Below are 13529 nucleotides of genomic sequence, written 5' to 3' on the forward strand. Positions count from 1 at the left end.
CAGAACCTGGTCTCTAACCCTCCAAGAAAGAGTTCCGATAATAATTGATGGTGGAATGATTGTGGTTTCAGGCATGTCATGATCAGGGGAAAACTGTCTCGAAAGTGCATCTGGCTTGGTGTTCTTGGATCCAGGTCTGTAAGAAATGGTAAAATTGAACCTGGAGAAAAAGAGGGACCAGCGAGACTGTCTAGGATTTAATCTCTTGGCCTGTTGAAGGTAGGCTAGATTCTTGTGATCTGTCCAGACAACAATGGGATGCTCAGCCCCCTCTAACCAGTGACGCCATTCATCAAAAGCCATCTTTATTGCCAGGAGCTCTCTATCACCTACATCATAGTTTCTCTCCGCTGGTGAGAGACGACGGGAGAAGAATGCACAGGGGTGCAATTTGTTATCAATGGAAGAAATCTGTGACAGAACTGCCCCTACTCCTGAATCAGAGGCATCCACTTCAACAATAAACTGTCTAAATGGGTCTGGTTGAATGAGGATGGGTACATTGGCAAACCTCCTCTTCAAATCTATGAAACTTTGTTCAGCTTCAGGTGACCAACTGAAACTAGCCTTGGTGGAAGTGAGGCGGGTAAGGGGAAGAACAGTTTGGCTATAGTTTTTAATGAAACGACGGTAGAAATTAGCAAACCCCAGAAAACGTTGAAGCTGCTTGCGAGACGTGGGAGTAGGCCAGTCCAAGACTGCTTGAACCTTTGCTGGATCTGTCTTCACCTGCCCGCTTCCCAAAACATAACCAAGGAATGTTACTGAAGAGGCATGGAATTCACATTTCTCCGCCTTGATGAACAGCCGATTCTCCAAAAGACGCTGGAGGACCAGGCGGACATGTGTCTTGTGTTCCTCTAAAGATCTTGAAAAAATGAGAATGTCGTCAAGATAAACAAAGACAAACTGATTAAGATAGTCCCTGAGGACATCATTGACTAGCGATTGGAACACTGCAGGTGCATTCATGAGGCCAAAGGGCATAACCAAATACTCAAAATGGCCAAGAGGTGTCCTGAATGCTGTTTTCCACTCGTCTCCCTCCCGGATTCTGATCAAGTGGTAAGCATTACGGAGGTCGAGTTTAGTAAAAAGGGTGGCTCCCTGAACGAGTTCAAAAGCTGAGGCAAGTAATGGCAGTGGGTATTTATTCTTTACAGTGATTTGGTTTAAGGCTCTGTAGTCAATACATGGTCTGAGTGTTCCATCCTTCTTACCAACGAAGAAAAACCCGGCTCCCAAAGGTGAAGTGGATGAACGGATGATGCCAGCAGCAAGGGACTCACTGATGTATTTCTCCATGCTCTCCCTCTCCGGTTTGGATATGCTGTACAAACGGCTGGTAGGTAGTGGTGCTCCTGGAAGTAGGTCAATGGCACAATCGTATGGACGGTGAGGAGGAAGAGAGAGAGCTTTTGACTTACTGAAAACCATGCGAAGGTCATGGTATTCAGATGGTACACTGGCCAAGTCCGCTGGAGAGGGTTCATCTGCAGGCTGAGAAACTACTGAGGGAAGAGCAGAGTGAAGACACGATGACAGACAGTATGTGCTCCAGGACTCTACCCGACTGTTCCTCCAATCAAGGTGAGGATTATGACGGAGAAGCCATGGATAGCCTAGAACCACTGGAGACTGGGGAGAAGGGAATACAAAAAAGGTGATTTCCTCACGATGATTTCCTGAAACCAAAAGCTCAATGGGAATTGTGCGATGAGTTATGACAGGTAAGGCTTTACCATTAAGTGCAGAAACCAAGACTGGGGCTGGAAGAGGAACAGAGGGTATCTGGAGTTGATTTACAAGGTTATCATCAATAAGGTTCTGTTCACAACCAGAATCTATTAAAACGAATGTCTGAAAGGACTGATTACTTGTAATCAGTGAACATGGTAGAGTTAAACGGGAGGCTTTCTTAGAGTGGCCCACCACTTCTCCCGTAGCTAATGATGGGCTTTGTCTTTTGGCAGGTTCTTACAGTTAGCAATGTAGTGCCCTGTTTGACCACAGTAAAGGCACGCGCCAGACCTCATGCAACGCTGTCGTTCTTCAGGAGTCAGTCTGGTTCTTCCTATTTGCATAGGTTCCTCTGGGGATTGATCTGTGGGGGCAAAATTGAATTCCACTCTGTTTGGGCATATACTCAGTTCTCTCTTAGAACGGGTCCTGTCTCTGACCCTATTGTCAATCCTGATAGCCATAGAGATTAGATCCTCTAATGAGCCTGGTTCATCTCTGTAAGCCAGTTCATCTTTAATGTTCTCGTTCAGAGCTTGTAGAAAAGCTCCCTTCAATGCCTCTGTGTTCCAACCAGAAGAGGCTGCCAGGGTTCTAAAGTCAATAGCAAAATCTGCTACAGCTTGACGACCCTGCTTCAAATTCCACAGCTTGCGGGTGATATCAGAACGTGATTCAGTATACCCAAATGTCTGTTTAAATGTGGACACAAACGAGTCATAAGTTCCCTGAAAAACGACTTGCTGTCCAAAATTAGCCTCCGCCCATTTTAGCGCTCTTCCCCTTAACAAACCAATAACGTACGAAATCTTTGCTGCATCTGTTTGAAAGCTTTGGGGTGAAAAAGAAAAAACTAGAGAGCATTGCAATAAAAAACCCCCACATTTACCCATCTCACCAGAATAGGGCTCAGGTGTGGGTGGGGAGACCTCTCTGAGACGAACGGACGCTGGAGGACTTTGTGCAGGACTGGTGGAAGCACTGGCCTGGGGGGGGAGTGAATCTGCGGCAGGAGGTGGCCCTACAGCGGGAGGAGGACTAGCAGAAACAAGCTTTTGGTGAAGCTCCTTAAGCATTCCTGCAAATTGATCTAAACGCTGATTAGTATTCGTCTGTTGATCATATAAAGAATGCAGCATAGAGTCATGACGGACCAGTACAGCATGATCTAAATTGGGGTCAGGAGTTGATTCTGCTGGGTCAACTTGGCTGGATGATTCTGCCATGTTCGGCTTTAACCTTCTGACCCACATGCAAAATCAACAAGCCAGAGTAAGGTAAGATTTTTATTCTCTTTCTTTAGTCAACAGACAAATCTTCTTTGTCCTCTGAGGGGCGGTAGTGTCAAACAATCGGAGGTGCCTGGAATGAGAGCGGGGTTACTGGTGGCTCAAAAAATGGATGTTCAGCGATGCACAGAGAAAAGGCTTACTTTAGAATGGCTATGGTTGAGGCATGGGGAATTGCCAAGGTCCAGTGTGGAGATAGGTCACAGAGGTTCCTGAGAGGAGTGAGGATGGTAATGATTGGAGCCGGAGAACTGGTGGAGAGGTGTGGAGGGAACAGCGGGCAGGCAGACTTGGAGGGAAATCCTCAGGAGGAGAGAACAAAGGAACTTGGTCCAGAGAAAATCCAGAGACTGACCTAGAGGCAGGCAAACACAGGGACTTGAAACCACTGGTAAAGTACTGCAGAGACAGATCAAATCAACTAGTAACCACAAGAAACGGCTAGAGAGACTACCGGTGCACGTTAATCATCCAGCACTGAGTGAATGTTCTGCTGCTCCTTTATCCCCAACACTGATGAGGCAGATGAGATCCACCTGCGTAGGCTGCCCAGGTTCTCCACCAAGATCCTCGCTGGAACAGATGCCTCACTCACACACACACACACACACACAGGAACCCTGACACCCACCTGTTGTCAGTGTTCCTTGTTGGATCCTCGTCGTGTTTTCACCCTCGTCCCACGTCTGTGTCCTGTTCCTGTCCTACCTGTGATTTTCCGTTGTTCCTCCTGGTTTTCATTAAATATTTCATCATCATGACAACCTGGGCTCCCCGGCGTCTCTCTCACCACTCCCATCATCATCAAATCATGACACAGTGTTTAAAGTTCATGCAGAAATATGCATGATTTCTTTGCTACAAGTTTGCTGATCTTATCTGTTCAAATGCCATTCAAAATTCTGTTAAATTCTAGTCTAAGCAAACAATTTGTAATCAACAAAATTAACATTATCACTTATAAACAACTAGAATTAAGTTATTACTGATTTATTTCAGAGTGGAGGAGACGTCCAGTGATCACATAGCTAAGCTGTAGAGTTAATCAAAGAACAGCACATTGCCGACTTCAACTCCAGAGTCACAAGTTTTTAACTCATTTTTTTTTTGTCAGGCTAACCCAGATAAAACCTAACAGCATTTGAGTTGTTAAGAAAAGCTGAATTGTTTGGTGTGTACCAAGGCATTTATCAAAGCAACAGAGAAAAGCCCCACAGTATTCCTGGAGGAGCTGTGGAAATCCACACCTCAAGTGGGAGAAATCTTTGATGGAACACCTATTAGTTATACACTCCATAAATTTGACCTACGTAGGAGTGAAAAGATGAATGCCATTGTTCGGGATAAACCATAAGAAGTCCCATTTTCAGTTTTGAAATCACTGGGGACACAGCAAACGTGGCTCTGGTGAGAGAAGAAATAGGACTAAATAGAGCTAAAACTGAACTGCACAAAACCCTGAGCAAACCTCCCCAACTGTGAAATAAAGTGGAATGGTTAAGATTAAAACACAGCCGTGTGTTAAATTGGCCTAGTTAAAGATCTGACCCAAGTCCAATTGAGAATCTATGTTAGAAAAAAAATGATAGTCAGCGATTTCTCATTCGCTTTGAATGAGCCTGCACTATTTTTCAAAGAAGAAAAATTCTAATTGCTGTAAAATGTGGGGAAACAGAAAAGATAAAAACAAATGTGCACCATAAGTATCAAGATGATATTCTAATAAAATACATTAAGGTTTGTGAGATGGACAAAATGTGAAAATGTTCAGGAACTGTAAATATTTTTAACAAAACCAAACTGATTTCTAAGGTCTTTGGAAATGTTTTAGTAGAACTAAATAACAATTAGTGTCTGGACTTTTGAACTGTCTTTAGGAAAACCCAGACAGTAGTATTACAAAAAAAACTAAACAAACAAACAAAATAAAACAACAAAAAACTAGAAAACGCTAAATCAACACCTTCAATGAGACTTTGGAGAAACTGTGGAAGAATGGGTTCAACAATTAATTCTTCTTGGAGATTTTAATTAGCTGGAAATGCCCACAATAGATAATGCATTACAATATGTTTGAAGGGATTTCTTTTGAGTATGTGTTTGAAGAAACTCTGATTAAAAACAAATTGGCCCTACATCTCTTTTCAGACATAAAAACATGCAATGGATCAGTGAGTTTTATAGTTGTTCTCCATGGAGTCTGAGTGTAATTAGCTTTCACGGCTGTGAGTTCCCTTTGAGGAAAACTTGATAAGGGTTATCTATTTCCTCCCACTCTAAGGCAGCCGTGGACCCACTGCTGTGGTCAGCTGCTAGATTTCTAGCAACTCTTGTGGGTAGAAAAAAAAAGACTATATCATGTTGAAAATTCAGTATTGAACTGGGGTGTGCTTACACTTGTGCAAAGCGAGAAGATGTCGAAATGTATCTTTCCTCCTCAAAAAAAAAAAAACAAGGTGATAATACATTGGCTCTGACTGTTTGTGTTATAGTGTGCTGAAATCTTCCATCCTAATTTTTATTTAAACTAGTTTTATTCTTGATAAATCTGCTCAGTATGACTTTACATAAAAGGAAGCCCTTTGGAACATATGATGCTCTGTGTTATAGGGGAGGTATACTAATCAGAGTTGAAAGAGAAGCTCAAAAACCTTTTTTTTTTTCTCTTGGAGTTTTGTATTCTTAAATATATTCCTAATCTAAATGCATAACAGGTTGCACATTGTCCTTGAAAGGCAAACAGTATATAAACATACCGTATTTAGAACTCTTTTCTTTTCAACTTTGTTGAAGCTTGTATATCATCATAGATGTATTTCTTTTCATATCCATAACTGGAAACCTTCGTCAAGTTCACCAAGGATGCTGGTTGATGAGTGGTGATGATATCACATTTGGAGAACAAAACTGGGTGCTCCGAACATGATGGAAGTCACAAGAACTGTTGTGTGAGGGCAGTAACTGAGAAATTTGGCAAAATGACATCAAGCAAAGGGATTATGAAGTGATCGGCAGCAACTGCAGTCAGCCTGCACGTTACCGCGGTTGTTTACAGCAAATACCGTCTTTTTAAACACTTTCATTCAGTCAGTATTTCAGGTTAGACATGTCCAATTTCATTGTAATGGTAGTCTAATGTTCCAATTTTTCCAAACAGTTGCTTTTGAAAAACACCTGCTCAATATTTTTTTTTTTATTAGTGAGCCATGCAGCTATTGTCCAAGTCTCACTTTTCTCCACATAATAAGTCTCTATTTTACTCAGGAGATTTAACTACAATAAAAGCAGCAAAACGTAATTCTGAGCGAGCCACAGTACTCAAACTGTATCGGTCCATCAACAGTTAGTTTTCTCACATCAATATGTCATTTGTTCTGATAAAACCCACTTCAGGTTAAGGCCTCTCATGTGGAGGATGGAAAGGAAGTTTAAAAATATAAACAGTGTCTGCAGTCACATGTTCTCTTCTTATGGTATTCTGCTTTTTTTCATTCAGGCACAGACAAAAAAAAGACAGTTCAGCTGGATATATATTAGTGTCATAGCCTTGGGCTTAGGTTTTGTCCTTTTTCTTTAACTCTAAATTCTAGTTGAGTCATAATCTTTTGGCAAAAAGTGTCAGAGACTGTTTCCTTTTAGTGGCCTGCCTACCCTGCATGAGAACAGTATTTACTATGTTCTTTTTTTGTCACCAAATAAGAACGTAGTTCTTTTTTGGTGACGGGGCATTTACCAAACATATGAATTTCCATAAAAACAAATAAATAAATAAATAAAAAAAATTGCCAAGAAAAAATGAATCAGTTCTATGGTTTTTGTGATAGTTTTCCATATGGTGCAGCTCCAGAGAACAAAAATTTTCTGTTTTGGTGAACACTTTTCAGAAGGATGCATTTTAAAATAATGGTTTGCTTTGAAAAACAATGAACAGTGATACCTTTGAGATGTTTTTGTGTTTTCTGGCTCTGAATTATTATTTTTAAATACCTTTAAAACTCCTTATTTCCACTGTCTGGAGAACAAGTTTTTCAGATATGCATATATTATCTTGAAGAGCAAAAAGTTGAGCATGAATCTCACAAATTGATTTATCTGAGACTCAAATACAAAGAAATGAAATAAGAGACAAGGTTAGTCGGCACTCGACCAGGTAACAGCATTAAATTCCTCGCCATAACACTTCGTTTTTATAGCAAGTAACTCCCTCCTGACAAACACTCTCCTGACTACCTGAGTCAAGAAACCTTTGTGACCTTGTGTGTTGCCTCTTCAGTGCTACCCAGGAGGGAGGCCCCGGTTTTTCGGTGCAGTACTGCATTGCAGTGTACCCTCTGTTCCTTTTAAGTCCTCTCAAACAGTGGGCTGCTGTAAGAAGATAACCTCTCAGTGTCATTGCTGGTTTATAATACCAAACTGTTCTCCTCTCATGTCCTCTGGGTTGCTGGAATATCAGCTCAAATGCTGAAGGAAATTTGAACCCCGATCACAACACTAGATCTCAGTGTTAATACAGGTTCAGATTTTCTTTCTGTTGTATTTATATTCTGTGTCATTAGTGAAATTTCTTTTGTTATGTTCGTTATAAATTCACTCTTCGTTTTCACGTCCTTGACCACTGGCTAACTGTCTGCCTTGCTGTCTGTGTTTTTGTCATCTTTGTGAGAAAATGACAAACTGAGATTGAACAAACTTTCATTGTTGCAGACTTTTCCTGTTTGTTGTCGTTTTTGTTTTACTCTTTTTTCATCTTCTACTTTGTATTCAGGTTGTGCTTGAATGTTCTATATCTGTCAGTGTCAGCCAGTGATGAATATGTTTAGGTTGAACTTTGTGTGAGATACGCTACATGAAATCTTTGGGAAGTCCCAATTCTACATCTTGCTCAGTGTGGTTTAGCAATACGATTGATGGTGCTTCACAGTTTTCTGCATCCAAGGGATTTCCAGTGTTTTTACAGCACTAGATCTATTTTTTTTTCTGTTGAATATGTCACCTAAATGTTGACTTTGGTTCATTATTTTGAATACTAAATGTTCTATTTCCAAATAACAGGTTTAACCATACTTTCCAGCAGTGGTGATCGCCATTGAAGGCTTTCCTCTGCACACAGTTTTCCTTTAAACCTGCCAAACATGCATATTTTATCTGTTCTATCATTTGTGTTTTTGCTGAGCCCCTAAACCTGTCATCCATTGCCACAGAGTTTATACTATTGCTAAAAGGTGAACAGTGGAGAAATAGGTAGCTTTCTTTTAGCCTTGGCAAACAAAAATTGTCCTCCAGCAATTTTAAGTGCAGTTTGTTGATTCTTCTTGTTTAGATGCAATTGCCTTGGGAAATAAGAGGAAGTATACAGATGCTTCAGTCACTTTCTGATTTACTGGATTTTTTATTTTTTATTTTTTTTTTTACAACTTTAAAATGTGCGGTAAATTCCAGCACCATAGACAGCTCCTAGGAAGAGTGTTGCCCTACAGTATGTGCTGTATTACATTAAATATGACATTTCTGCTGCCAAATAAAAAATAAATGAAGACAGTCAAGATCCCAAAAGCTCTATTTAAAAATTGCTTGAACAGAAAGGTTAAAATGTCTGAAAATAAAATAAATTACTAGCTATAACTTGAGAGTAGCCACAGGGCGGTCTGAAATTCTGATAGTGTAAAGACAATAAGAAAAAGAAAAACACAACAGTTTGATCATTTTCCAGCATTAAAAATGTGACACCGTTTATGAAATGACATTACAGAGTTTTTGTAAAAGTACTATTTTTATTTAGTTGTTGAGATCATTGCAATACTGTCTCTAATCCAACTTAGTAGTCCTTCGGATGGCGCTATGATTCCATTACAACCTGGCTCCAAAAATAGCATTCAATAGTTTTGGCCAATCTTATCTGGTTTTCCTTTTTTCTTTTTTTTTTTTTTTTCCTGAGATGATACTCAAGTCTGCAGAGTTTCAAATCTGAGCTAGGAAAGCACTTCTATTTTTCAACTTCCTTAGAAGTGAAAGTGGTCATTCTGAGTTTGCTCAGTTTGAGTTTGCTGGGTTTACTGTAAATAGGGTCTGTTTGGGTGTTTTATGATTCACTCAGATGATGAGGGGTGATTCCATGATCCATGTTGAAATAGAGGTTTTCCCCTGATTTGTTGAAACGGATAAATTCCTTCAAAAAAAAAAAAACGCTGTTCTGTTCTCAGGGCTTTTCCTGTAGATATAAAACTGAGCAACAACAAAATCCATCCAACTCCTTGCTTTGAAGATTACATATAGTAGCAGCCAAAATAACACAGAAAAAAAATAAATAAATAAATACAATCCAACCGAAGGGATCTTGCCGAAAGAATCTATCTTCTTCTATGGAATTTTAATGTGTTTACAGGCTAAACATAGTCTCATTACTATTTAGATAATGAATGAATGCTGTTTTTAGATGGGGTATATCAACACCATGTTCTCAACTACAGCTTTATAAAACAAACAAACAAAAAAAGATCTCTCTACATGTTATCCTATTTGCTGGTGTGTTCCATGCTCTTTGAGTTTTCTCTTTTCATCTTGTGTGTAACGTCATCGGTAATTGGATTTATGAATGCCCCGAAGAGCACTATAAATGTAAATTTTTTGTGTGACAGAGATGTTATGTTTTGCTGGAATTCTCTCAGCTTCTAGACCAGGGGAGACCAGACATGCGTCATCTATAAACTTCATTCTCAGACAGATGGACGGAGCCACTTATATGAAAGTCACACACATAAAACTCATTAAGACACTGTCCATCACACACCGGTGCACACGTTCAAGAGTCATCTTCCTGTTTCCTTGTCTATGACACACCTACACACATCCATGCACTCGACTTGAGTCTTGTTTCATCATTTTTGTTTGCCCTCTGTCGTTTTTCTTTTGCCATCTGCACTTTCAGAGTGAAGCTGTAAACTTACTGCTAGGATGCAGTTTCTCCCCTTCACTTGTTCCATAAGTTTTAATATTCTTATTTAAAATTGGTTAACCCTAAAGCTGCTCTTTTGTTTTATCCTCAGAGGAAAAAAAAGAAAAAAAAAAGATGAAAAAAAAAAATACCTGAGTGAAGTGGGCCTTAACTGGAATAAAAGAGTGGTAAAATTTGACTAAAAATGTTAGAAAAACAATAACAGTTGCATCAGCTCCCGGAGTTAAACACAGAAGATACATAAAGGCCTTCTTTTGGATGCTTGAATGCACGTATGGTTCACAATCAATAGGCTAAAGTGCATGACAGATCCTTTTGAACTAGCATGTCTTTGCAAATAGAGAGCTTATATTTTTAACACCAACTTATTTGCTGCTTTTGCAAGTTTTGTATTTGTGGTTGAATAAACATACAACCTTTGGTATTTTGCACATGGTTGAGTCTTGCTCAGTATAAGATGTTCTAGATTAAATTTAGCCGACAATTGAAAAAGCTTTTAAAACTTGCATCTAGATAGCTTGTAAATTTTTGAATATCATTTATTGTAAGACGTGTCTCTATGAATAGATAATGTATAACCCTTTCAGAACTCCAATTTGTCCACATTGGGCTTCTTAACTACTTTTTCCATTAAGCCTACCACTCAATCTTTCCAGTCCTTTCTTGTACTTCACAGTACAAGAGAACAAACTGAAGAATGTACATCTAGAAGAGACACATTGCTTATCGTGTTCTTTATGGATATAATGCAGTCAGGGCCGAAAAAAAAGTTAGTAAATATACTTCACTTAAGCAAAGTAAGAAGGTCATAGAGTGTTCTTCAACATTTACTTTCACCATTTTGAACCCCAAAGAAATATTCCTGGGCTGCAAGAGAAAGTCTGTTACACTTAGTGATCAATCTCTGTCAAGCTTATTATAATTTGAGTCTGATTGTGTTAAAACACTGACATGGCAAATTTAATTGGAAAAAGCAACATGTTTTGTTTTTTAGGTTGAAAACATAAAAAAAATACAGATTAGGGTAAATCCTATTTCATAAGGTTAATCATATCCAATAGTATTAATTTAAGTGATTTCCTAAGAAACAGGACACTTTCAGTTTTATTTTTGACCACATGTGACAGATATTCAACTTCAGACATTTTTGGCCCCCCTTCCAAGAAAACCAGAATTTTGCCATGTCCATATGTGGTACTGAATCAGACACACATCTGATTGTTTTCACAGAATCTGCAGTCTGAGCAGCTATGTTAAATTTTATTTGACCTTTAGGTGATTGAGGTGAGATGTGCATCATAATTCTGCCCCAGAAGAATCCAGATGTGGCAAATCCAGACATGAACAATGGCTGTTTATGTTCAGATTTGGTGTGATCGGTGACATAGAAACATGATTAGTGCAATATGATGGAAGCAGATGGATAGAAAAACATAAGATAATTTAATATAGTTGGACATAGCACTTAGATAAAAAAAAAATACCATCTATCAAAATGGTGAAGAGGAAAAGAAAAACCAAACATAACTGAAAATGTATTTTTAATTGGAAATTACATTTAAAACATTGAAAAACAAAAAACAAAAATTGTTTTCTTCTGGCATCTGATATCAATCACAATCATCCATAGCAGCTGCCCACTTCTCAAGCATGTGTGCATCAGCAAAGAAAATAGTGACAGCAGCCAAAACTGCTAAAACAGAAAAACCTTTCATGTGAGACTTGGGGAAATAGAACTGCACTGAGTTACTGCTCCCCTGGCCCCAAAACAAGTCAATAGAACAGAACAGATACAGTAGAGAGGAGTGGTTTCCATTATTCTTATTTGCCCCAAACACTGACACAAGTATTAGAGCAATAACTTCACTAGAAATGTTCAAAAATGAAATAAAACGAAAGTGGGTGATGAGCACTGATTAAATATGAAAGATTTGAAAGATTTTGCTTTTCACAATGGAGCCCCAGTAATTTGGCCTATATATAACTGGAGGCCTACTTTAATTAAAAATATGAGCTTTTTAACAGCGTTCTTTGCCCTGTTTCTAAAACGTGCTCTTATCAGATTAATCCATTCTCCACATGAGCACCAGTACAAGCACAGCTCTTATTTTGTTTCATGTGCGTTATGGCGTGAAACTTAGTACAGCAGGCGCGCGTAACTAAACCGGAGTTGGTGTTTGCACACGCAGAACAGTGCTTTGACATGACTCCAAAATTCAGCCTTCGCTTTGGTGTGAGCGTAAAAAAAAAAGTTCCCCGGCGGAAAATCAATGACACGGTGAGGGCTGAGGAGAGAGAGAGAGAGAGAGAGAGAGAGAGAGAGAGAGAGAGACAGAGAGAGAGAGAGAGAGAGAGAGAGAGAGAGAGAGAGAGAGAGAGAGAGAGACAGAGAGAGAGAGAGAGAGAGAGAGAGAGAAACAGAGAGAGAGAGAGAGAGAGAGAGAGAAGGGGGCGGTGTCTGATGACCGAGGAGGAGGAGAAAGCTCCCGGTCCCCACAGTTGTCCTCCGTGCTTCGCTCTTTTTTTTTTTCTAGCTCAGTCAGTCCCACCAGCAGCCGGGTGCTACAGGAGTTCCCGCTGCCGTCTTGGACTTATTTTCATTCCAGATCGGACACCGAATAACTATCTCGGGTAGGCAAAAAAATTGCTGTTGGAACCTGATAGAATTGATAAAAAAAAAAAAAAAAAAACGTGAAATGAAATGTAACAGTTTGTGATTAATGGAGAAAGCAGAAAAAAAGACAGGACAAAGCTGCGAGGCGGTGGTAATTGTGTTAACGCCGTTAATTGCTTAATAAGGAAAGGGGTGGTGGACGCTGGGAAGGAGGGGGCGGGAGGGGTAATTGTTTGCCCCATCTGTCGCGGTGACAACTCTGTGTTTATAATCCGATTAGACAAAGGATACGCAGTTTGAGCAATTATGACACTACTCCCAAATATAAACAGTGGTTGTTATTTTTTTCCTGCTAAGTTTTTTTTTAAATTATTGCATGTATAATTCTTCACGAGGCTCCCGGTAACATTTCTTTATCTTCTAAAGTGCTTTATCAGACTTTTCTCTATAGCCTACTCTTTGCAGCCACCTCCGCATGAGCTTTTCCCCCTGTCAGCCTCCTTTCTCTCTCTCTCTCTCTGCTTTACAGAAGATGCTCTTCTTTCTGCTACCTGCCTTGGCTCTCTTGCTGAGCACCGAAACGGCGGTCTACGCTATCAGTCACGAGAAATGGCCGGGCACCGTGGCTCAGTACAACAAGGATCGATCCTGGAACAGATTCAGAGATGTGAGTTGCGCTGCAAGAAAACAAAAACAACAACAAAACGAACTTGCCCCTCCAAAATGAACATATAGTTAGATCCGTTGTGCGTAAATGTGCGCGTGTGGGTTTATCTTTAATGTGTGGATCTGTGTGTGCGCGCGCGTGCACACGTCGCCCTTGATACACCCAGTGAGTACTTGAGCTCTTGCCAGCAGGCGTAATCCACCTTGTAGAAACTCAGCAGGTTGGAACCCTGCTTGAAAAAGCCAGTCAGACTTTTGGACAAACGGC

At 39.9% G+C, this 13529-nt stretch overlaps 1 protein-coding gene across 1 annotated transcript in view; it reads left to right on the plus strand.

Annotated features, from left to right (window-relative positions):
- Window positions 1-12242: 12242 nt before the first annotated feature.
- spock1 (SPARC (osteonectin), cwcv and kazal like domains proteoglycan 1) overlaps window positions 12243-13529 on the plus strand; it is a 118585-nt gene continuing 117298 nt past the window's right edge. The window contains exons 1-2 of the mRNA XM_088009601.1: window positions 12243-12612; window positions 13125-13262. Coding sequence (XP_087865727.1) covers window positions 13128-13262 — 135 coding nt within the window. The 5' untranslated portion in view covers window positions 12243-12612; window positions 13125-13127. The remainder of the gene's footprint in view (window positions 12613-13124; window positions 13263-13529) is intronic.

This window comes from Poecilia mexicana, unplaced genomic scaffold (genome assembly GCF_051168715.1).
Source record: "Poecilia mexicana isolate PSO_F unplaced genomic scaffold, ASM5116871v1 scaffold_10, whole genome shotgun sequence".
Classification (NCBI taxonomy): domain Eukaryota; kingdom Metazoa; phylum Chordata; class Actinopteri; order Cyprinodontiformes; family Poeciliidae; genus Poecilia; species Poecilia mexicana.